General features: G+C 38.2%; 1 protein-coding gene across 2 annotated transcripts in view; it reads left to right on the plus strand.

Annotated features, from left to right (window-relative positions):
* KCNK2 (potassium two pore domain channel subfamily K member 2) overlaps window positions 1–26,411 on the plus strand; it is a 216,162-nt gene that overhangs the window by 154,344 nt on the left and 35,407 nt on the right. For both annotated transcript variants that reach the window (XM_045876150.1, XM_045876149.1), the window contains exon 6: window positions 12,590–12,729. In XM_045876150.1, the coding sequence (XP_045732106.1) occupies window positions 12,590–12,729 (140 nt within the window). The remainder of the gene's footprint in view (window positions 1–12,589; window positions 12,730–26,411) is intronic.

Raw genomic sequence — 26,411 nt, forward strand, 5'->3', positions numbered from 1 at the left:
AGAAAACAGTTCCTGAGGTTTTGCAACTATGTCAGTGGCCAGTTCTTAAACTTGCTGTTATTGAACTGATCAATAACAGTAAAAATTTCCCAGGAATTTAACAGATAAGAAGGAAAGCAGCTGATGAGGAGTGAGGTCTACTGAAGAACATTCACCACCACCACCCAATGTCTCAGAAAAAAAAAATCGCTTTTATCAGAAAGGGAGGGTTTATGTGACTCCCAGGGAGATGTATTAATATTCATCATTCTTCTGTTTATTCAGGTATTTAGCGAGCCCATATTGCATATTAGATACTGTGCTTAGCACTTAGTGATGACTGCTCTTTTTCCTTTTCCTTTGGGACAGAATGTTTGAAATCCGGGAGCAAAAATTAAATTCAATAGGGAACTTTTCTTCTCTTCCTGGTAGTGAATGACTGTTTTTTGTTTTGTTTTGTTTTGTTTTTAAAGATTTTATTTATTTATTTGACAGAGAGAGACACAGCAAGAGAGGGAACACAAGCAGGTGGAGGGGGAGAGGGAGAAGCAGGCTTCCCGCTGAGCAGGGAGCCCGATGCGGGGCTCGATCCCAGGACCCCGGGATCATGACCTGAGCCGAAGGCAGACGCATAACGACTGAGCCACCCAGGCGCCCCTAACTGTTTTATAATACAGGAAAATACTGCAAAGAGTCTGGCCACCCCCTGATTCAGCCAGTGACTCTCAGAGAACTCACAAGAGAACAGATAGTGTCTGCATGATTAATTAAATGGGATTTGATCCAAATGGTCCAGAAGTCCGAGGATCTGAGGACAAACCGAGAAGTTATTTAACTTTTCAGATTCAGAATGGATATATAGAAGCATTGTGGAAACATGTGCAGAAAAAAATGAGAAGGAAAACATTCAGGGATTGATAGTTATGGCTTAGTGAGACAGGCAGTAAATTGTACTAAGTGTAATGAAAAAGGCTCCAAATTGCTCTATATTGAGCCTTTTAATGATTATTTCTAGGTATAACAATTATGCACATCTTAAATACTATAGGTTTCCATCCTTGTAAAGGATGAGTGAGTGACAATGTGTTGATCTTTCTTTGTGATCATGAAACTCCTGCTCTTCTAATGGCTCTTTTCCTAAATTTAGACCAAGTACCTAGCAGGAAATGGACAATATCTTGAATGCTGAAATTAAAAATCCCAAAAATATAGGTTCAAATGCTAGAGATGTTTAGTTACCATTTTTTTGCCTTTTGTTTTTCTGACTTAATAGCATATGAGAAGTTTGGTTTAGTAGGTGAGCTATGGTTTAATACTGAAGTCATACCTTCCGTTTGTAAAAAAAAAAAAAAAAAAAAAATTTACGACATTATTGAAAGAGCCTCTTAGGTCTTGAAGCCCTGAGAAAACTCTTCATTCAGTTAAATTGCTTTACTGTAACGAAGAAAAGCATGCTAAAGCAGAAAATAAGGTCCCCCCTTTACATTAAGGCAGGATAGTTTTATTTAATAAAAGTAAAGCTAAACAAAAAAATTAAAATCAATATTTGATACCTAAACTAAAATACTTAAAGACCAGTATAAAGAAATGATGCCCATTTTCTTTAGAACAAAGTTCTATGTCTGTATCTATATTCTATAATACAAATATCATTTTAAACCAGAGGAGGGGGGCATGGCGTTGATGATTTTAGTTCCGGATAGCTAGATGATTCTTTAAATCCAGAATATATCTTCTTTTTTTTTTTCTTTACAAATATTCTGTGGTTCAGAAGCATTTCAGGGAAAGAAAATTAAAAGTAGGAGAGGGCATCGCATTCTCAAGTTCCTTGGAGCAGAATAGGGCCAACCACTAGAAACTGTTGGAATGAGGACAGAAGCAAAGTAGGGAGGCGCCTGATAAAATAGTGATGTGGGAGAGCTAGGTTCTTGTCTCATGCAGTCGAAGAATGAATCTTGAGGACAATGGAGAGTGAGTAAAGCGCTATAAGTTTATTAAGCAAGGATACAGAGAAAAAAGCTCTCAGGAGTGAGAGGGATCCCAACAGGGTTGCCACTGAGGGCTTTTAGGGATGGTCTTTTAAAGAAAGCTAGCCAGGGAACTTAAATCTATCAAACATCTCTATTGATAGCACCATTGAGTAAGGACTAGTGATACACCTTCAATGGCTTACTTCCTTTTTAGGGTCTGGTAATTCTAGGTTGGTCACAGTAGCTGTTAGAACAAGACCTCCCCTCTGACACCCTAGGACAGGATAGTCTGGTTTGTTCCCTTTTCTCTGCTTTCTTTTCATCTCCCACATTTTGAATTTTGTGAGCCTGATCCCATGGCCCCCTACCTATCTCTCCCTACCTAGCCCCACCTGTCCCTTATTCCTCCCCCTGGAATAGTAACCCTAACTGCCCTTAGGGAATGGGAGAATGGGATGACGACCACTCTAGCTGCTTCCTGCTGAAATGGGGCGGCAGGCTGCGCAGCAGTTAGAATCTATCCAGGGGTTGGTTCAGGGGTCCACGGTATGGCTCCAGGGGGTCATGATGGACAACAAATGGTATGTGCATCAGCACATGCAAAAGGATAAATATAAAACAAGCATTAGGTCCCAAATTATGAATACAACCCTTAGATAAGATCCCCAATTACTAATTTTGTCAAATAGATCAGTGGATATTTTGATTTTATTTAATTGATCCCAAATGTCCCCTGTTGATTGGGACACCTTGTGGAAGTTATCTGTAATGTTAAAACCACATGTGAGGAACTTCCTCACACCCCAAATGGTGTAGCAAGAGAATACAGTCAATAGTGGCACGGTTCTCGAGGAGTCGCTCTCTGACTTAAGTTTTGGCCGAGTGCATCTAGTGCCTGGAAAGGATCATTTAGAGTCCGGCTGAGCAAGCAGACTGTTTTGCTTATTTTATATTGCAGCCCTATCATAAGTCCTGGAAGCCCATAGGGAGCTTTGAGGCTTTTTTCTTTTTCTTTTTTTCTTTTTTTTTTTTGAATTGAGACTCTTTTTACCAGGAAGGCTGTTGTATGCTTGGCTAAAGTCTTTGTTTGTAATTGTACCTCAGTAGAGGTGGCTTCTAGGATAAATAGGACTAAGGAATAAAACAGTCAAGAAGTTCTCTTTGTCTGAGGTCTAGCTTGAGCAGTATTGTAATTACAATGAATCACTGGCAAGTGGAAGACTTGTCTCAGGAGATAAGGGCATCCCCAAGTACATTATCCAGTCGAATCATAAAGAAATTGGGGTCATCATTTCCATAATAAGTCCATAATTAACCCCATGCAGTGGGGTACGCTCTGGCTTTAAAGGACCAATTTCGTTATCCCAGCCACACAAAACTGGTGAAAGTGCTAGCTGCATTACATAAACGCTGGGGAATAATCCCATTTTTTTAGTTCAAATAATCATATGATCATGGGGTCCTGTTATTATCCCCACAGAATAAAAAGCACGAAGACTGTCTATATGAGCTATTGTGGCAATTTCTCTGAAGTTTACCTCAAGTTGTCTAGCTTAGGTAAACAACATTCAAAGACAATCAGAACTAAAATTTAACATCCGCAAAGGTATGTTGTTGAAACATAATTTCTCCCTCTATACTAACCTTCATTTTTAACCAGAGGTAGCCAAATCAGGACTAATATATTTGCAAAACAAGTCCAGCTTTAACATACTTGGCCTAATTATTTACATAAGCTCAGCAAGAATAATGAAAGATCATGTAGAGTTGTCTTTTAGAATCTGCTTTGCTGGAACTTTTATAAGGAATCTCTAGATTGAACTTGTAGTAGTCTCTCCAGGCCAGAAGCCACGCCAAGTACTTGCCATCAGACATGCCTGCAATACTTGTAGATTTGGGTGAATTTCTCTTCTCGAGGTCGGTCCCCAGTATATCCTGAGGTTCCTACACCTGCCAGGAAGTGACATTCTTTACTCATCTGGTAAGGCTGCTGGGAACTCTATAAGCAAGGTATCAGGCCAACATTCCCAAGGGGCTTTACTAAAGCCAACTTTAGTTCCTTAAAGCTGTTTGGTCATATCTGAGTCTATGCATGTCTCTCTCAAATACGACATTCCAGTCAAAGCCTTGGTAAAATAACCACTGTTTCAAATGGTGTCCTGTTACAAGGAGAACAGATTCTTATTGAACTTAGGCGAATGATTGTTTACCATGGAAGAAAGCTGATTGAGACCTTTTGAATTTCAGAGGGTTTAGGTAGAGAGAAATGTTAAATGCTTTAATGCTTTTGTTTACACATGCATACTTTATCACACTTTTTTAAGTCATAGATATCTTGAGAGAAAGTTTACTTAATCTGGGAGAATAAACATTAGAGAACCAGCAGTGTTTCAAAAAAGAGTCACAAAACTATAATCAACTTTTAGTTCATTCAGTCACACTTTACTAATTCTTGTTTAGTTTGAATGCAGCCTTAGTTCTAGAAATTCTTACCCATTTCTGTTTTAATCTTAAAGATATCGAATACCTGTATTTGTCCTAAAAATCCTTTATATGAATCTCCTTGAAGATGGACGTCTTTTTGCAAGAGAATAAGAACCATAAATGACAAAAATTCAGAATGGATATGGTTAAAGATTAAAACATATTAAAACTTTAAAAATTGCATATCATCTCTAGAATGGTAATAGCATTTACCGGAACGACATAACCTGAGGCTTATCATTTGTTTAACAGTGCTTCTGGAGTAACTTAACAAATCAAATAAAAAGCCTAATGAGTTAAAGAGACTTCATTTATAATTAAATCTTGGAAAAGTCATTAAATCCTTTGAAACATGCCTAAATAGGATTAGGGATCCTCAAAAACCTGATAAAGGCAAAACATAGAAACTGTTTTTTCTGGACAGGCAAAGAGAAAACGACTGTTTTTTAAAGAGCAGATCAATTAATTCAAGAAAACTTTATTGAACTGAGAAAAGCACTTTTAATCTTATACGAGTGTACTTTAAAATCCATTTATTTCAATCTTAGTCCATCCTCACCACATTTAAAATTCCTTTCCAAAAATTACCCTTCTCAAACCTTCTACAACTTTCCTTTGCATTCAGATTTTGTCCCAAGCCATTTCTCTTCAAACAACCAGTCTCCATTTAGGACAAAATTACCTTCTTTTACCTTCAACAAAAATGTATTCCCATTCCTTATATCTTTCTTACATATCTCCTATTTTTCTACATACAGAGTTGTTTCCCTTATTTCCATCAGTCTTAATTACATTTAACAGAATTTTGCATTCTTAGAAACCTTGGTCTCCAGTGAAAACTAAGTAGTAACCAGTTGTGAACTGTTACACAAAAACTTTCAACGGCAAATTTGTGAATCAGTTAAGCACAAAGCATGTTTACCAACAGACTTAAATATCCTTAGTTTCTTCGCAATAAGTAGTCAAAAGCACAAACCTACGTCCAGTAATCAATGATTTAGCACCTTATCCCATTTGGAAAAGACCTAGATGTCCAATGAATTTAATCCCATTTGTCATCCTAACAAAAGTTTAAAGTTTCAGGTTACTAAAGACTTTGAAAGCTATCTTAACAATTACCCATGAAAACATTAAGCATCATTTTAAGTCATCTTTCTGCTAACAAACTGCAGTAGAGACAACTTGAACTTATTTGGCCTTCAATAGATTTTGGTGGAATAGAAGTTTCATATTTAATGTTGATAACTTTGAAGACATGTCTATTTTAAGTAAACCAACAAACTTAAATTAGTTTAATACCTAGTTATGTTCCACCTGGGCCCATTTTTAAAAAGTCAATCAGTTTGCTCCCCATCGTCAATTTTACCTGAGACACAGGTGGGGGAATCTCAAGTGAGCAATGTATGCAGACCACACCCAAAGTGGTGCAGAAACAGGTGGAGAGGGAGGGGGAGACAGAAGAGTACACCCAGAAGGCAGAGAAAAAGGGTTCCTAGTTCTGAAGCTCATCCACTTGGACCAATGAGTAAACGCCATGTTTTTCCACCAGCAAGTGGGAATAGGCAGTCCATGTCAGACCGGAGAAGATAGGGAATTTCCCCGAAACAAAGGGAGTTTCAGCAGCTGCTTGGAAATATTCCTTAAAGTCCCCATCCTGAGGTAGACTAACCACAGATGGCTCCAATTATAGCCCTTAACCTGGGAAATGAGTGAGGTAGAAGCCCCCACATCTATTAGGAGGAAGAGTGAGAGAGAGAGGGAGAGTCAGGGTCCCCTTTGCTAGGGAGGGCCTTTGTTTCCTCCAGCAATCTAGGTTTATTTGGAGGAGGCCTATTTAGACAATTATCCAATATGTCAGAAGGGAGTTTATTGGTCTGGCTACCACCAAACACATTCCACAAGAGGTCTGTAGGCCTGGGTCCTGATTTAGAGCCCTGAAAGCCTGGATGGATCTAGGGGTAGCTCCGTCTGTTTGCCTTGTTTCCTGCAGAAGAGACCTGATAGATCCCACCCTGGCCATGCAGTGAACATTGCAGGAACTCAGTCTTTTCCTAAATTTGCAATCCAAATTGTTTCCAGTGGGTTAAAAGGCACCCCAAGGAAGAGTCCTTGGGAACTGAAGAAGAGACCATGCCTTGTCGTGAAGGTCATGCCTTATTTTATTTTGCCTTAAAGAACCCACCGTGTTCAACCCATGGGAAACACTAGAAAAGTCTTACAAGGAGAAATTACCCAATTTTGCAGTAACCAATCCAGAGAGGTCCCCTCAGAGGATGGTTTGTTTCCCATCTCCAGATCCCAGTAGGAGTCAGTTACCCTGTACCTGTTACGGAGAGGTGACTATGAAGGCGTCCCTATGTATCAGCTCTTGCCTATGAACCAAGGTGTCCCATGGTTTCCTACTCAAGGTCAAAGAGTGGCTTAACATCTTGGGTTGAGGAGGGCTCAGGCCAGCAGGAGTAGCCACTCTTACCTATCCGTCACCTGATCCTCCTTTTCTCCTCTGAATTCCCCCCCCTCCAAAAAAAAATCTGGCCTAATCATAAGGCTTTGGCGAGGTTAACAGTTTAAACTTCGAAATATTCTTTTTAGAAGGCTAAGAATGCAAGCGAAACAGCTACGGTCTCTTAGTGGGAGGCCTGTTCTGCTTATGGATGAGGCTTCCCTGGGGTGTGACCCCCAGGGCCAGGTCTCTAGCCTTTTACGTGTCTCAGAGACCCCAAGATCACCCATGGTAACCAAAGGGCAGGTTCTGAGCGCTGGATTGCCAGTCCTTACGTGCGCTCCCCGATGAATCTTATACAAAGTAGGGAATCCTTGTAATGACCTCATTCTTCGGAGCTCTCTGGATTGAGCCCTCATTTTTGGTCATGTAAATGCGCTTGCTCTCCTAGCCCCATGGTACCTTATGAGTCAGGCCCATTATAAGCCAATTTCCAATTATGCTTCCTCACCTCACCCCTTGAGAGCTTTTCCTGTCCATCCTGAACCAAATTCTCATGAAAGACACTTTTAAATAAAAAAGTCTTACATCTACATAGGCAACACTCTTCCTAAAATGAATCCCTGATTAAAAGGGCATACTGATCATCGGAGATTGGAAGGACCTGAGGCAAAGTCCCTGAGGTGGGAGAAAGCCACTTAAGAAAAGCCAATGAAGAGAAAGCAGAGCTGGGTAGGGTTAGGCCAACATTCCCTTCTTTTGAGAAAGGGGGATTGACCAAACCTTTCTCCAGAGGCCTGTCACCTGAGACTTAAGACCAGTGGCCGCGCTATTAGCCTTTAATTGGCCGACAGGTGCTGGGTTTTGTTGCTTGTTAAAAGAGGTCATCTAAGGGAGAGACTTCTCCCAGGAAAGAAAAGAGTCGCTTTTACTCACCCTTCGATGGGAGTGATCCCAGGTTTCGGCACCAAAATGATGCGGCAGAGTGAGGTTCTTGTCTCATGCAGTCGAAGAATGAATCTCTCGGACAACGGGGAGTGAGTAAAACGATAGAAGTTTATTAAGTGAGGATACAGGAAAAAAGCTCTCAGGAGTGAGAGGAATCCCAACAGGGTCGTCACTGAGGGCTTTTAAGGATGGTCTTTTATAGAAAGCTAGCCAGGGAACTTAAATCTGTTTAACATCTCTATTGATAGCACCTTCAATGGCTTACTTCCTTTTTAGGGTCTGGTAATTCTAGGTTGGTCACAAGTAGCTGTTAGAATAAGACCTCCCCTCTGACACCTAGGACAGGATGGTCTGGTTTGTTCCCTTTTCTCTGGTTTCCTTTCATCTCCCACATTTTGGATTTTGTGAGCCTGATCACATCCCCCTCCCTAGCCCCACCTGTCCCTTATTCAATAGTACTTATGTTCAGACCCACCTGGTTTCCAGGTGAGACTGTTGAGGGGAAGGAGGGGAAGAGGCAGTGATTATCAGCTGTTTGACTTAGTGTTTCCAGCCCTAGCTAAGTGTCTACCATGCAGTATGGACACAAAGAGCTGGTGGACAAATGATAGGAAGGACAGCAGCTGAGGTCATAGGTGACATGGACAACCTGGTCAATGGGGAAAAGCCTGTGTTTTGGAGCCAGGGAGCCCTGGGCTTGAATTCTAGTTCTGCTGCCTCCTTTCCTGTGTGGCCTGACACATGTTCTTTTACCTACTGAGACTATGACTCCTCTATTTTAAGTGGGGCTACTTACTGTTGGGATTTCTAGGAGCCAATACAAAAATGGTCTTTTACTCCTTAGTTCTGAACAGACTATGAGAGTGATAGCAATTGAATTATCAGCTTAATTACTGATAAAGGCAGCCAGAGATGTGGCTTAAATCTATAGTGAATGGTCTAATAGCCCTGTCCTGTCAATCAGTGGAAATGTGAGGAGTGGGAATACAACTCCCCTCACCACTTGCCCCCCAGGGCTTTAGGGCGGAATGATTTCATTTAGGTGGGCAATCAGGAAGCCTTACTTTTCACTCTTCTCTCTCAATCAGATTTTGAATATTTTGGAAATCAGCTGAAATGAGCAGAGACGGAGCTATAGAGGACTAGCAGGGCCTTTATTTAAAAAACCTGTATGTACCTACTATAGCCTCATGGGCTGTTCTGCCCCCTAAGCAGTGACTCTTTGGGCCCAGGTAGGAGATGGCTTTGTTAATGCTAGATGGAGGGATTGTTCCAAGCAAATGTTTAGGAAACCCACTATTGCTAAAATGGGTTCCTAGCAATAATGTTGTAAGTAATAATAACAGTAATAATAATAATAAACCTTTCCTGAGCTCTATTTTTAGAAGTTTAATCTGCTAGATCAGATTAGATTCTGGCTGATCTCCTTATTTAAGCACTAAGGAGAAATCCAGAGAAAAATGGTGCCATCACGTATCATGAGCGTCAGGAAGAGATTTACTTTACTATTTGGAACAGTTTGTAAGATTCCTGGAACCTTTGTACCTCCACCCCTCTTTGCTATTTTTATTACCATCTGTCTGCTCTCCTATAAGGATTAGCTAGAAAGGTCTGAAAATGGAAAGGACTTGTGTGTATATTTTCAGTAGCAACAAACAGCGTGAGGTGACCTATCCTGCCAAGTGGGTGAGGAGCCCAGGAGGGGAGAGTGGGTCGTGGCATCCTGCAGGCTACATCTCAGGAGTCTGTGGAAGGAGGGGAAAAAACAGAGTAGCCGAGTGGAGATGGGGGTGGGGGGCACAGGCAGTGAATCCAGGACAGAGAAATTACCCTAGGTTCTTAATCAGCGAGAGACCCACCCATGTTCAGATTTCCCGAATTTAGCTAGACTAAAATTGATGTTTACAACAGCCAGAAAAAATTTTTGTTGGCATTTCCTGATTTAAAAATAAGACTAACAGCTCCTTTTAAGTGAGTTTATCTTAATATTAGAGATATTTTAATTTGGATTCTTGGATCAAGTGGATGAAATAATGTAGAAATTAATTCATAAATCTTGGCTACCAGGAAGTGAATAGGACTTGTGAGTTGTTGGACAACACTCCTGTGTACATTAGTTTTTCCCAAATCCTTTGACCGCCGGTATTTTATCCTAAGAGCGGGAATGGGAAACTCTCCACCCCCATGCTCAAGCTTAGAATCCACTGGAACTTGTGGAATGAACATTTTACCCAAATATAGACCTTTCGGTGATTAAGCTAATTTACTCTTTTCAAACTGTGACATCCTGTTTATAAGAAAGAAGATTTCTAAAAAGTCATCTTGAGTATGAACTAACTTTCAAAGTCAACATGTTGGTGAACTTATGTGTTAAGTGAGTCACAACTATTTGGATGAAGATTTTTCTGGTTTTGAAAGAGAAAGTACTTGGAAAAAAATGTCATTTTGGTTTCAATGAAATGGAAACCTTTGAAAAATGGAATTCGCTAGCGAGCCTATCATATAACAAGTTTCCACACACACTTCTTAAGTCACTTCTGTGAATTTGTAGAGCTGCTACCCCCCTGGGCCAAGTCTTAACCATCATGAGATGCATTTGGCCTCCACAATCCTTCCCAGAAATGATACTTTTTGAAATTCTACACAAGGTAAAATTTCTACAATATTTTGAAAGTCATATTATTTATTTGGAAGCTGGGCTTTTTAAATTATTTTTTTGTCCCCAAAGCAAGCTGAACCTGTGTCTATTCATATTGCTTGCCTGATAGAAAATGTTCTCTTTTTACTCTGACCTTTTGATATTTGAAAATGTCATTGCAGGCCACTCAAAGTCTAATTTATAGCCATGTTATATTCAGTATTTTATATCTGACTTTAATGTGTACTTGCTATTTATTAGCAGTTCTTCTGAACATATGGGTTGGATTTTTGTGACTTGAGTGCATCCGTGACCCCTCTCAGCATCCCATCTCTGTGTCGTTCTCACTACAGTCCTTATTTCCTGCTCTGCCCTGTTACACATTATATCTTTATTTAAGGATCCTGCTGCGTACTTCCACCTGCTGCTACCTCAAGCACTTCAGACCTATCATGTACCAGTTTGAATTACTTTTTTTAAGTTTATTTTATTTATTAATCCCTATACCCAAAGCAGGGCTTGAACTCACAACCCCAAGATCAAGAGTCAGTGCTCTTCTAACTGAGCTAGCACCCCCCCCCCAATTTTTTTTAATCCCTGTTCCTTCCCCTGCATTTCCTGTTCAGTGGCTAGTATCCTCTCCCAACAGAAGGACTCTGGTCATCCTAGAGCCCTGCCTTGACGATGCTGCCTCTACCACCTTTTCCTTCCATTCCAGCCCTAACTCAGGCACAATGAACTCTTGGCTAGTTCAGAACAAAAGTTTCTCATGGGACTTCCCTGTCAACTTTCCTTCTCTCTGGATCTTTTCATGCACATGGTCAAACGTGAATAGAAGACTTATCACCTATAAACTTTACCTATGCCCCATTGCATCAGGAGCGAGTTTTTACAAGCTGACACAACTCATTTTTTCTAGATTCCTCTCTTCTACCCATCTACTCCCTGGCCCCCATCCATATGTAGCATTAGCTACCAAAAGTCCTTTGGATATGTCGTATATTTTTACACTGAATTTTTCTCTGTTTTGATCTTCATTACTGAAGACTCCCTTTCTCTCTTCTCACCTTTCCCCTTCCAGAAGTAAAAAAAAAAAAAAATCATTTCTTCCATGTCCTCTTGTAAGCACTTTTTAAAAAATTCTTTTTGGCTGTCACTTGATCTACCACATTATGAATGATTGTCTCTGTGAGGCTTTCTCAGGGTAAATTATGAATTTCTCAAGAGAGAGACTTGTTTCTCTCTCTCCTGAAGAGAAGTAACTGTTGGAGCGTTTGGGAGTTACTAAGTGTGCCATTAGTATGTGCTGAAGTAGGGATGTGTTGAAATGTATTCAGATTCTCCTAGGTGCAGTTTCTGTATCAAATGGATGGAGAAGTAACAAAGGTCACAGTAAAGCAGAAGAGCTCCTTTGCTAATTTTTTCTTGAGAGCCAAGGATTTAAATATGTGACATATATGGGAATTCCTCTGAAAAGTCCAAGAATAATGAATGGCAGTATCATCTACAAATCACTGTTTGTTCCGATTAGCCTACCAAGGCATTGTCTCAGGCTTTTGTTATCAATCCATTGTATTGGTGATTTTAGAATAAGAACCACTTCTGTCCAGGTCTACTTTTCATTGATTGGTTAGCATGTATTGATTGGGTAGCATGAATTGATTGGCAGTAATAAATATGCTAAGTTGAATGCGTACCCAAAAAAGTGTCATTTCTGTCTTCTACTTGTTACAGTAGAGGTGGAAAGAGAAACTACTACACGTGGAATACTTAAGTGCTAGACTAGTTGAGACAGATTATAATAAACAAAAAAGAAACAGAACAAAGACAAATCATTATGACTTGGAGATGTAATGAAAGGTCTCATTAAGAAGAATGTAGTGACTAAATATAACACTTGGATGTTAGCTAATTGGAATTAAAATAAAAACTTAAAAAAAAAAACAAACCTAGTGAATGGTTCTTGAAAAATAGATACGGACGGGAAAGAATCCCAAATGAAGAAAATAATGTGGAGGTTTCTGTTTTGTAAGCCACAATTCAGTTGATACTTTTCGCAAATATCCATATTGTTTACTTTCATATGAATATGAAGTTATTTTGTTCTGCTTTATTTTTCTCACACAGGTGGATCAGATATTGAATATCTAGACTTCTATAAGCCTGTCGTGTGGTTTTGGATCCTTGTAGGGCTTGCTTACTTTGCAGCTGTCCTGAGCATGATTGGAGACTGGCTCCGAGTGATATCAAAAAAGACAAAGGAAGAGGTAAGAATTAAGGAGTGTGCAAAAAGCACTCCTATTTAGCTAATTCAGTAAACATTATTGTTCATCTTTGTTGACATTTATTTTTTATTTAAGATTTTTAATATTTATGTTTGGTGTGAATTTGCTGTAAAGTGTAATTCAGTTAGCAGATACTTGCTAAACACCCCTATGTACCAGGTGCTGAGGCTAATTTATAATGAAAAAAGATGTAATTTAAAATATTTTCCTCACTATTTCTTCTTTTTTGTTTCATTTTTTTTTTCTTAAGGGCACAAGGTAAATGTTATTCCATAAAAAGAAATACAATAGAAAATATTTATGTCAAAATGTCAATAGCATGGAAAAGTAAATGTATCATATAATATTGAATTTTTTTTTTACTATATTGAATTATTTCCTTCTTTCTCATATCCCTATAAACGTGTGCAAGTACACATAGGTATGTATACCTATGTGCCCAAAGCTGTATGCATTATGGCCAAGTTCCCTGTGTACGGATTTCAGGTGTTCAAAAAGATACTGTTTTACCCATTTTATACAACTATACATATAGAAATGACATTAGAATTTTGACCCATGAAGTTTTGGAAAGTTTAAAATTTTAACCTTGTTCTTGAAATTTTATACTTTGGAAATTACATTTGGATTTCATATTTACAGGTCCAGAAGTATTATCAGTTAAGTGTGACAGAGTAGTGTCTTATTACAAATTCTGAGTTTTTGGTTTTTTGGTGTTAGCCAACTTTACCAGTATTTTTAGAGAACAAATCTGCAGAACCTGCAACAATTGTATCCATTGTCTTCCTCTAATTATCCCTCCATTTCATTATCCAGTGATGTTCATATGCCAGGAGGCACCAGGGTCAAAATCTTTGATACAGCAAGCATGATTCTTTAAACATAAACCCAAAAGAAACAGAATAAGATAGGAAATGATAAAATTAGTTTCTCTCTACAAATAAATACTTTCTTTGAAACTCTTCGTCATATAAGTTCTTATCAGTTCCCACAGTGCCTATAAGTAGGAATTAGACTGAGTTATCCAGCACTTCGCTTCATGGGTATCCTATTTCTCAATTAGGAATTCACATAGTCTGTATGCATTAATCTATATCTAGTTGCACCATAAAACCAAAATCTTTTATTTTCAACAAATCAGCAAGACAATGTGCTTGACATTCTGGTTTAAATCATGTAAAAAGTTCTGCTTTGAACAGGACACCAATTGATTTTTTTTTTTTAAGATTTTATTTATTTGACAGAGAGAGACACAGCAAGAGAGGGAACACAAGCAGGGGGAGTGGGAGAGGGAGAAGGAGGCTTCCCGCTGAGCAGGGAGCCCAATGTGGGGCTTGATGTGGGGCTTGATCCCAGAGCCCTGGGATCATGACCTGAGCCGAAGGCAGACACTTAATGACTGAGCCACTCAGGTGCCCCAGGACCCCAATTGATTTGTCTCCATCTTGGTTAGACTCATTTTGTGTGTGTGTGTGTGTGTGTGTGTGTGTGTGTGTGTGTTAGAGAGAGAATGAATGTGAGGGAAAGAGAGAGAATATTGTAATTGTTTGAACTTCAGTGTACTTTTAAGGATCTTGAGACGCTAAGGGAAAAAAGGAAATTGTAACTAAGACATGTTTTGGATAACATAAAAAAAAAAAAAAACCCTCAAACATCTAGCCATAAACTGGCTCTTAAGTGGATGTTAAAAACATACACACATGTTTATTTTTTTAATTAATTAACTTTTAAAATTTGTGTATAGTTGACACACAATGTTATATTAGTTTTGGGTGTACAGCATAGTGATTTAACATCTCTATTCAAGTGTATTTACTGTTTGCCACCATACAAAGCTACTACAATATTATTGACTATATTCCCTATGCTGTACCTTATATGCCTGTGGACCTACTCATTCCATAACTGGAAGCCTGTATCTCCCAGTCTCCTTCACCCATTGTGCCCCTCCCTCCACCCCCATCCCTCTGGCAACCACCAGTTTGTTCTCTATATTTATTGGTCTGATTCTGACAGGCATTTATTGTAAATAAAATAGAATTGAACAGATCTTCTACAGTTAGATAGGAAAAGTTTTGTGAAAGACACATACATATTATAAATACACTATATGTTATATACATACATGCATATATAAATGCTAAGACTATTGTGGATCCCAGTCAAAAAGTGTGAAAGCCACTAAGGCACATGTAGAAAAGTGGGAAATTGTATTTTTATGATGCTGGTATAGATTATTTGATCAAAGTTTAAAACCTGTGCTATTAAAAAAAACAGTGCTTTCTGTGCTAGGACTAGCTGGTACAAAGCATGAACACAGTTCTCCAGAGTAATGAGATAACAATCTGCCTTAGTCTGCTCAGGCTGCCGTAACCAAATACCATTGACTGAAGGGCTTAAACGACAGACATTTATTTTCTCACAGTTGTGGAGGCTGGAAGTTCATAATGAAGGTGCCAGCAAGGTTAGTTTCTGGTCCGATCTCTCTCCTCAGCTTACGGATGCTGCCTTCTCCCCATGGTCTTTACATGGTCTTTTCTCTGTGCACCTGCCTGGAGAGAGAGTTCCGGTGGCTTTTCCTCTTCTTGTAAGGACATCAGTCAGCCCTGTAGACTCAGGGATGCACTCTTATGACCTCATTTAACCTTAATTACATCCTGAAAGGCCCCATCTCTAAAAACAGTCACATTGGGGGTTTAGGGCTTCAACTTACGCATCTTTAGAGGACACATTTGGGGCCATAACACCATCCTTTGAAATAAAGTGAAATTTCTACGTTACCTGGCTATATTTAACATGAAAAACAAGTTCACATGCTTTCCTATGCGTGATCTTCATGATTCTCAAACAGAAGTAGGAGATCTATCACTGTGTTTTTGTACTTTTAAACACCGCAAAGTAGTAAACTTTTTTTTTTTTTCTTACTCTAAGTCTTTGAGCTTTCACCTGACCTTCGGACTCACATGTGGTTCTGGTGACTGCGTCTGTAGAAAGCTCCTGTGTAAAGGCCACGAGCAAAATTTACTGTGAGCCCTCCTGGAGCTGCTCTGGGCGGTTGAGCCAATTAAAATGGAGCTGCCAGTTTGAGCAGATGTGTGTTTTCTAATTTATTTATAATGCAGTTTAGGGAAATGACAGAGTTGAGTTACAGATTGAACAGAGGAATGTGAAGAAAGAAAGGGACAGACAATTTATAACTGAGCTATAGATGATCAGAGCCAAATGTTTTACAAACGGAAATACTACAAAAATGTCTACAGCAATGGAAGAAGGATTATTCGATCATTTTATTTTGAAATAACTCTCAAAAGGGCATAATTAAATAAAACACAACTAAATACATTCGAGTTGTCATCTTTACGTAGATGGACCATGCATGCCAGGTGACTGTTCTCTATGTATTCCTTACCTTCTGTCCCTAAACCATTCCAGACACTGTACCCTTTACAAACCACCTACATGTTCAGAAGCAACAAGGTTTTATCTAGTTTTCAGTCTTGATGAATAAAAATGCTGCATATTTTTGATAACTTGAAATTCTGTCTATTAAAAATGTAATATAGAATATACAAAATAATATATAGCATTAAATTTGCAAGTGATAATATTAAAACATACATTTTCCCCAAATGAAAATATTTTGCCTAATAATGTGTTATGTATTTAAAAAAAATATTCTTAAACCATATCAGTTGAGTATAAATATATACATCTAATCATATGTGGCCTTATTTCTGTTTTTTTTTTAATGCTAAAGTATATTTTGTTTCCAATGAGGACTAATTTTAATGAAAATATGGTTAGAAATAAGGAAAAATAGTTTTTAATGAACATGCTGAGATAAAATATGTCGGTATAGCTAATCCATATGAAATATTTGCAGAAGAAATAGTTGGTCGAAGCAATACTGCATTGTTTCAAAATGTCATACATAATTATAGTTGATCTGCATTCCTCAAGGGAAATACTAATGACCTCAATCCTTTTTCCATGGAGACACATGAGTTTCTGTAAAAGTGTTTATTTTTCTCATTATTTTTAAAAGTTTAATGGAGAGTAGGCGCATGTTGAACAAGAAGAATTGTATGACTAATTATCTTTTCCTATTAAGCCATGTACCCTCTTCTGAGGAAATGATGTTTCCATTTAGAAAATAAAGATTACTTAGGTATTCTGGATAATACAATAAAACCACTATCTGAGGCAGCTATAATAAAAAGAAAAATGTGACCACAAAAGTCAGAAGGGAAATTTTGAAGCAAGCACAGAATCGTGCATCCTTCTTATGCATCATTTTCTACTGTTTACAGGCCTTTCATTTGAAAAGCCTATGATTTCTGCATAGGTCTTGTATTGATTGATGTATACGTTCCCATGTCTGGAGTGTTCCTGTCCATATGTGAGACGAGCACCCCCGCGTCCCCCCACCCCCAGCATGCCAGGTTGTCAGACCGCGTGGCCCTGCAGCTGGCCACAGTGAGCAGACAGCCAAGTATCACGTCTTTACCAGTGTCATGTGTTTTACTCTCCAGAGGGGTTCGTGGTAATGGAGATGCTCATGTTAACAGGTTGGCCTTACATCATAGTGAAAACTGCCTTTGGTTGGGAAGCTGTGGTGCCAGAAGGCTTCCAAGACTGTGCCTGGAACTTAGTTGGCCCCAGGGGGCCTGAGAATATGGAGGAAGGCTTAGCTGGCAGCAGCATTTGGTCTTTCCCAGACCTCATTCGGGATGGTGAGGCCTCCTTCTGTGAAAGAGCTGAGACTAGGCAGCCGTTTTTCCTGTCCAGGATGGGCAAGTAAAGAGCATTTGCAGCCTGAGTCCTGGAAAGGTAGCAGCAGACCACTTTCTGTTATTTCTTATGGGAGAAGGGCTTTGACTAGGAAAGGCTTGTATGCCCTTTGAAATAGGTTAGCCTTAATTCTGAAAACCTGAGGGAGCCATTGAAGGATTTTAAGTAAGTGGAATGAATGATCTTGTCAACAGTGAGGAAGATGGGTTAGAAACAAAGCTGGAGGCAGGACAATCATTCGGGAGAGGTTAGTGCAGGAATCCAGGTACTACAGAATGAAGGCACTATGGTGGCAGTGGGATGGAGATGAAAGTGTGGGTTTCAAAACTATTTGGGGGGTAGAAGGAATAGGACTTGGTAACCCGTTAGCTTTGGGCACCAAAGAGAAAAGGAGGGTGACATCCATGGTTCTCGCTTTGGATGGAATTACAAAACACAGGAAAATGAGAGATTCTGAGGGAGGAATAAAGATGTCATTTTGGATATGTTGTGATGGAACGATGTGTTGGATATCAGGTGGCTAATGTACGTGTAAACAAAGAAGGATGGGAACTGGAGAGATCGTTTGGGGATGTCATCACTGCATAAATGACAGTGTAAGTTGTGAGTACAGATAAATTCACCTAATCGAGATTTGTCAAGTAAGTCAACAAGAGAGCTAAAAATGGAACCTGGCATATAATACCTTCATTTAAGGGGGAAGGGGTAGAACGCAGTGACTATAAAGGACTATTCAGCAAATAATGTATCCAAATACATTGATTCACAGTCGGGTCTGTTGGAAGGACAAAGGAGTTGGAGTTTTGAAGCGAGGATAATTGAAGTGATGGATCAGATTAGCTAAAGACAATGGAGAAGAAAAGGAATCAAACGTAGAACAGATAAGTCACTAGAATTCCCTATGAGGTTGTGCTCCAGGGGTGCCAGTCCTGTAGGAAGAAAAAAGCGTAAACATTGCCTCCTGGGATTGTGCCATGGAGTGGGTATATTCTAAGACGGTTCTTTGGGCACATCAAGCCCAATTTCCAAGGCCAACACCCAGGGTTTTTTTATGGAAATAGGAGCCCTTGGAGCACAAGTGACAGAAAACTATGTGCATGGTGCTGTATGGGGTTGAGCAGTGTTAGCAGTCCTGACCCTGGGTACTGCTGGGCGTGCATACGCGGTGCATATGGACGGTGAGGGAATGGGAGGTGAGCTGTGGGATGGCAGCATCAAACTGGCAGGACAGGAAGAAGACTGGAGGCGGGGAGACCAGCTGGGAGATTATTTAACATCTAATTCATTCTTCAATCACTCGTTTAAAAAATACTTACTAAGTACTCTATGATGAGTGCTGCATTAGTTTCTGGGAGTAACTTCATTGGTGCTAATTTGAGGCTGATGTCTCTTTTGGGAAGATTCCATAGGTGGTGCATTTCCTAACTGATCTTTATAATGTTGGCGTTTACTTTTCTTCTAGAGATGGAAAAAGGAGTTTTGACTAAGAAGGCACTTAGTCTTTGATTAGTTCCAAAAATAGCCTGCTTGTACTTTTTTCTTTTCTCTCCCCACCCCCTCTTCCTCCTTTCCCTTCCTTTCTTTAACCTTCAAACAGCATATCAGATTTTGTAGTCCTTGCTTTGATTTCCAGCATGGGGCGAGGGGGGGGGGGCGCATTACTGTTTAGTTCAAATTTTTTCTTGGTATATTTTTGTTGTTCTCTGTTGAGATGCTAAAGTAGTTGTAAATAACTGAAGTTGGACTATGGGCACAATATACAGTGATCATAAGACTTCGCAGGTTTATATTTCAGTGCATATAACTCTTTGGCTAAAGGGTAAGAATAAAATAAAATCAAGGCAGGCGGTATCACTTAAAATAAGGCAGATATAAAGGGCCCTTCTTTTCTGTCCCATGGGGAGGGAGGTGTCCCTCACTGTGCTATGGGGAAAAGCTCAGAGCAATCAGACTTTGAGGTTTATCTGCTGGTCTATATTTGACTCTGCTTGGTTGTGCCGAAGAGAAAGGTCCTTCTTTTTCCAGGTTGAGCCTCTGTTGGGCAAGTTATTACCTATTTAGTATTAGTAAATAGAAATTTGGAAAGGAGAATAAAGATAAATAAAACAACAAATAACAATGTAAAACTTAAATTATGCTTTGAGGCAACAGTAACTCTTACACACCAACTAGCACGTGTCTAATTTCTAAATTTTATGGACAGTCATTTCTGTAGAATCAAGACCCCAAATTATGTCTCTAGATCATCCCAGGATTATATTGCATCCATGAACCTTTGCAGGTCCAGTGTTAGGAAGCTCTTACAAGTCAAAATATATGCTAAAAACAAAATTGGATTTGAGAGTGGTAAAAATGGAAGTACTTTTCTTCTAGAATATACTTTATTTCTTTTTTTAATGTTAAATGAGATAATGAGGCAAAGTGCTCAGCTGTTAAATAATAATTGCTAATAAGGAAGCTGAAGCACAGGGAGGTAAGATGACTTGCTTAAGGTTATAAAGTTAGTAAGTGGTAGAATCTGTAATCAACCCAGATGGCATGACTCCGTGGCCCAATCTTTTTGCTAAGCTGTCTTTTTTTTGCTATGCTGCCTCCCAAGTGCCTAAAAAAGTTAGGTATGGATAATTGTTATTGCTATTTTTTTCTTATTATTTTATATGTAGGTAATATCAACACATTACAAATAAGTACCCAAATCTGACCCATCTGTTATTATGTAGCTATAGAAAAGGGCTTTGTGAATTTCGTTTGGTCACCGTGTTATGGTACAAGTCAGTGATCTCTTGAAATATAAAGTTTTAACATTCTTTTAAATGCATGCAAATTATTTGTATGATTTCTAAAAAGTGCATGGGCTTTGGAGCCCTTGGAACTGAGATTTAATACTATCTTAACTATTTACTAGCTTTGCAAACTTCACCAAAATACCTAATCTGTCTGAGTCTCCATGTTCTTATAAAGTGAGATTTAACCTCCTTAATGAGGCTGCTTTATAAAGATTTAGTGGGTAGAGTGTGGGATGTGGCTAAGTGCTTACTAGATGCTTGTTCTTTTCCTCCTGGGTTTCTGAAGTAATTAGTATCAAATTACTATCCCAAATCAAGGAATCCTGTAAAGCTCTAAAACTATCCTTTAGATACCATCATATATTATTGGGAAATGCTATGAATGCTTATATGTCTAAACATCTCATCTGGCTGAAATAAAAAGTAAAAATAAAAGAAAAGGTAAACAAGAAAACATTAAGGTTATGTATATTGCTAGAATTTAATCACAAACCCAGAGTCCATATGAAATGTCTAGGAAAAAGTGAGTGCAAGAATTTCAAGTATGTTGGATGTTCTATGGACTTGAAAACTAGGTTCTGCATTAAATGTTCCTTAAATCTACCCACATTACTATTATCTTAATTCTTTTCTTGAATTAGAGCAGCAGATTTTCTGGTGTCTTCATGTATGGACTGAGGTAGAATCTTATTTGTATTCTTCCTTTTATTAAACTGGGAAGGAGTAGCTCAAATTTTACTTAAAAAAAATGGGGGAAGATTCCTTTCTTTTTTTTTTCTCTTTTAGATTGAACCGTCACTATTTCTAAATTGTAACTTGTTTTTGCTCCAGGTATTTCACAGAATGTCATCTCGTAATGGATATTCAGAGTAATTTTTTTCTATTCATTTGTACATAATAGGAAAATAACTTAATAGGCTTTGCCTCAAAGCACTTTATAAGTAATTTTATTTTCTTTCGCTAGAGAGCATATTATGGGGATTTAATGCATCAAGATATAATGTTATCTCTTTTGACTGTTTTGATACCGTCATCTGTTCTGAGAATTTGTGTTAGGAATAGTGGTCACCATGAACTTTGCTTTCAAAATTGTTTTTGGACTTTCTTCATCAAACCAAAGTATTGTGCTTGCCTGTATTCAGAGCTAAAATCCATCAAATTTGGGCGCCTGGGTGGCTCAGTTGGTTAAGCCTCTGCCTTCAGCTCAGATCATGATCCCGGGGTCCTGGGACTGAGCCCTGCATCGGGCTCCCTGCTCAGCGGGGAGCCTGCTTCTCCCTCTCCCTGCCGCTCTCCCTGCTTGTACTTTTTCTCTCTTTCTGTCAAATAAATAAAATCTTTAAAAAAATAAAAATAAAATCCATCAAATTTTACAAAACATCAAGCTTATGTTTGCTGAGAACACAAGCAAGTATGTTTTCAAAGATGGGTCAACAAAATAAATTTGTTTTTAGTTCCTATTCATAGATGGCTCTTCCTAAAAGAAGATTTGTTTGTGGTCGGTTGGAGCTGAGTAGGGGGCCCACTTGGAACTTTAATCGGATTATTTGATCATCTTTTGCAACAAAGTGTGGTGATTTGTTTAGTGTTCAGTGGATGGCACCCTAATTGTAGTAAAGGAATTTAGTTCTTCCTGCCTAAACTTGATTTGAACCCAAAGAATGGCTTCCAATGAATGATCATGTGTACATGCACACACACACAGATATAAAATCTGTTTCCCAACAAGGAAGATTTCCTGTTCTTCTTCCAGTAAAAGTGTTAGTCCATCAGTGCTATTCATGAAATACGTGTTTCTCCTCACAGACACGTGTGAGGATTGCACTTCTTCCCCTTGTGGTTGGTGAGCCATATGAATAGTTCTGGCCAATGACTTGTGCCCAGAACTCATATGAGCAGAACAAAAAGAAGATTTAATTGCACCTGTGAGCCCCCCACCAAGAGTGTACTTGCCTCCGGCACAGTGACTATAGGAGATCATGGTGCATCGTCAGCCTGGGTCCCTGACTAACACCAGTGACATGTAGGCAGTTAGTCTGAGTGAGAGATTAACCTTTGTTCTTTAAGCCACTAAAATTAAGGAGCTGTTTGCTAGAGATTATAACTGCTTCTATTTTGACTAATCTGGTAAAACATAAACATTGCTCTAATTCAAGGAAAGAGTCATGATAATAATTTGGAGGATTAAAATTTTATGCATCGTGCTCATATTTGGTGAATTTTGTATTAGTTTCCAAATCTCTGATGAACTTAGGTATATCGTCTGAATTTATAATATTTAAGATACTATGTTATCTGTTTTTATATTATTTAAGATTCACTAGTGGTTTTATTAGAACAGAAGCATCAAAGTAACAGTTGAAGCAAGGAGACTATGGATGGATTTTAAATTGTACAGAAACCAGATAGTCCTGTTTCTGTAAAAAAGCAATCTCTGCCATCATTCAGGATTGGGTCCAGTGATATTGAATCTGTTCTATATGTAAACTTTCTAGAAGAACGAATCTTGAACTGATGTTGAGTTTCATAAAGCTAATGTCTAACACCAAAGTAATCACAAATATAAAAGAGCAAATATCCTTATATTTTTGAAATTTATTAGGTTGAACTATATGAAATTATTGACATTCAACCATTTTGACCTTAAGAATCACAATTCCATATGGTTTAATCTATTAGTCTAAGGAACTGGATTTACAAACCAGTTTCTACAAATATTATAATTTTCATATTATAATCTGTACATTGGATTATGACCTACCCATTAGGCAAAATCATATTTGGCTAAACATTGCTTTATTCAGTACTTGGCTAAAACTTGTCAAAATTCCATTCAATTATGTATAAACTGTAGACTGATTATCTCAACTTGAAGACAGACCAGTTGGTTGTGCTTGCATGTTCCAAACGCCTGTCCTTATTACACTTGTCAGTGGTCACACCAGACTGTAGTTCTGGATTTCCCTGTTCTTTCCTTATCTGGGCATGTCATAACTGCTGAAGCTCTCTCTGGGGCCACTTCAAGCCAATCAGGAATAGAGATTCCTCACTTTATTCCTCATAATACAGTTAATATGAGGCTGAGACAGTCTATAGCTTTGTGGAAGGCTTGAGGATAACCTAAGGGAATTACAGAGCTGAAGGGGACAACTTGATGCTAGGTGATCAAAGCAAATTGCTCCTAGAATCCACTGGTCATCTTCTCAAAGTTTCCTGCCTCAGCCATTTCACTCCTCAACCTCTGGCTTGGTGGCATATTGTAGGGGTCTGTTTGTCACTCTAGATGGGTTTATTCTGTTGGGTGTTCCCTCTCCTGAGTGCAGAGACCAAACCAGCAGAAGACCAGTTGACGTGATAATAATATATCCAATATATAAAAAATATACAACATATGCAAATATATTCTCCCCCAAATGGAGATATCCATTTAAATTATTAAACATCATATTGGATTGGTCTAAAGCAACTCCATTTGGACTGCTTCCTCTGGTAAGGTTGTTCTAAGAACTGGGGATAGGTACTTGACTTACATGTCTATGATTAAACAAAACAAACACACACACAAAAACGTGCTCTCCAAAGTAGTCACTTTCATAATGAGGTGGATACAACTTACAAGGATAAACTCTAGCTCCAGAATATCAGGTTGCTTATGATCCCTGAAATGTCAGTTTTTTTCATCTTTAGAATTAAAAAAAAGAAAAAAAGAAAAGAAAAAGCTTCTACATCTTATACTAGATATCCCTCCTACACATGGTTGTTCATCACTGCTCTGGCAATGACTTTCATAATTTCGCTGTAGCAACAAGCACTTAGTTATCTGTTGAAGAAAATGTTTGTATGAAATATTGCCCTAAAGCTGGTAGAAAATCAATCATATTGGGAAATCTTACTATACAAAGGAATTTATTTCCTAAGCTTGGAAGCTGTGTATATAAACATGATGATATTCTTCATGGAATTTCTCACAAATGCCAAGGTTTGTAATGTGTTGGTGGTCCCTTCAGTATCCTGGTACCTATCTGTGAGAAGCTGGGACATTTATTTTAGTGCTATCTGGTGCTATTTTTATGCTATCTGGTGACATATACATAAAAGTCTTTGCACTGACCATTCCCTCCACTAGGAACGCTCTTTGCTTTTTTCCAGGATTATCTATCAGGCTCACTTACTGATATTTTCAAGTCTTTTTTTTTTTTTTTTTTTTTGAAGATTTTATTTATTTGAGAGAGAGTGTGTGCACGTGCACACATGACCACAAGCAAGGGGAGGGGCAGAGGAAGAGGGAGAGAGACTCCTCAAGCAGACTCCTCACTGAGCTTGGTGCCTGACGCAGGGCCGGATCCCAAGACCTTGAGATCACAACCTGAGCCAAAATTGGAGGCTTAACTGACTAGGCACCCCAAGTCTTTTTTTTTTTTTTTTTTTTAGTCACCATACAATACATCATTAGTTTTTGATGTGGTGATCCACGATCCAAATCTTTTTTTAAAAAAATAACTTCAGTGTTTAATCATGAAAACAATTTGCCATTACAAAAACAACTTTAGGGGAGAAAAGTCTTCCCCATTAAAATAAACTAATCAAAATTGCAAATATTATAGCTTAATAGTTCCTGCAAGACTGCCCCTCCATTCAGGATCTTTCCTGTACCATCATATATTGAAAAGAAAGCAGTATTACAGTAATGCTTGATAATTTCATTTAACATAAGAATTTGTTCAATGATTTTTTTTCATCTTTGGCTTTAGTGTTCTTTCTCCTTTGACACATTAAAAGTGCTGCTGCAGTAACCAGTATTTGAGAGACAACATTCACCTTTTTATACATACCATTTTGAGACCTACACCTTGACCATCCTTTTTAAAAGTTGAAACTCCTCTACCCCCAGCACTCTTGATTCTCCTTGCCTTGCTGTATTTTTTCATCATATTTACCAACTTCTAACGTTCTGTGTGATGTACTCATTGATTAGATTTCATTGTTTATTGCCTGATTCTCATTGTAGAAGGTTTTGTTCACAAGAAAAGGAATTTTTTTAATTTTACTTCATCAGAATCAGGTAAAACAATCCTTGGCATATAATAGACACTCAATTAATGCATATCTTGTACTTCTTCAGTGATAAAAGAGGAACAGGCTAGTTTTTCCTCCCTGGCAAGTCAGAAATGCTATTTTAATTTAGTTCATTTTTCATTAGTTCATTTAGTTCATTTTTTTTACATTTTCAGTAGAACCAAAGTATACTTATTTTGGTTATTTTTATTCATTCTATTGTTGCCTACAGATATAAATAAATTATAATTAATATTTAAAGGATGGACTAATTTCATGATTAAATAGCTTGACATATGAGATACTTAGAAGTTTGAATGAGCTAAACTATTCGTATTTCAGTCTTAAAAACTTGAGCAATTACTGTAACATATCTTACTTTGTAAGACAGTACAAAGTACAAAGTTTGATACCATCAAGCTAGAAGCTAGTTCAAAAGATATCTTTATTCCAGCTGCTATCAAATGTCAGGAAGATGTCATTTTTATTCCTGATGTGATGGTTTTAGGACAGGAAGCTTCTCGGCAATTTTAATACCTTTATTGTTGTTTGTTTTGTTTTATTTAAAAATAATTGGCCCTTATTTTTCCCTGTGGCTACCTTTGAGAGTACCCTCCACTCCCACCCCTGCCCATGTGTAATATTGCTTATAGGCAGTTGATTTTATTTTAAGCATCAGGAACTTTTTCCAGAAGACTTTAATATTTTCAAATTTTCTAGGCTATGTAAAATTGCAAATTTGCTGACTTGAAGGTCATTTATTTTATTTGAAAAGTGAAATGTATGCATGAGTAAAGAAAAATGCAGGCAGGAAAGGAGATTTGTGCATAACTGGCCTATTTCTAGAGAACAATACATGTAATAATAGTACTGGATAAAGTGAAGAGAGTGCTTAGAGAAATTTTTTATTATGTTAATCACCATACATTACATCATTTGTTTTTGATGTAGTGTTCCATGATTCATTGTTTGCATATAACACCTAGTACTCCATTCAGTATATGCCCTCTTTAATACCCATCACCAGACTAA

The sequence above is a fragment of the Mirounga angustirostris genome, unplaced genomic scaffold, assembly GCF_029215605.1.
Source record: "Mirounga angustirostris isolate CCGP_5_RB_7025 unplaced genomic scaffold, mMirAng1.0.hap1 SCAF_6, whole genome shotgun sequence".
NCBI classification, from domain to species: domain Eukaryota; kingdom Metazoa; phylum Chordata; class Mammalia; order Carnivora; family Phocidae; genus Mirounga; species Mirounga angustirostris.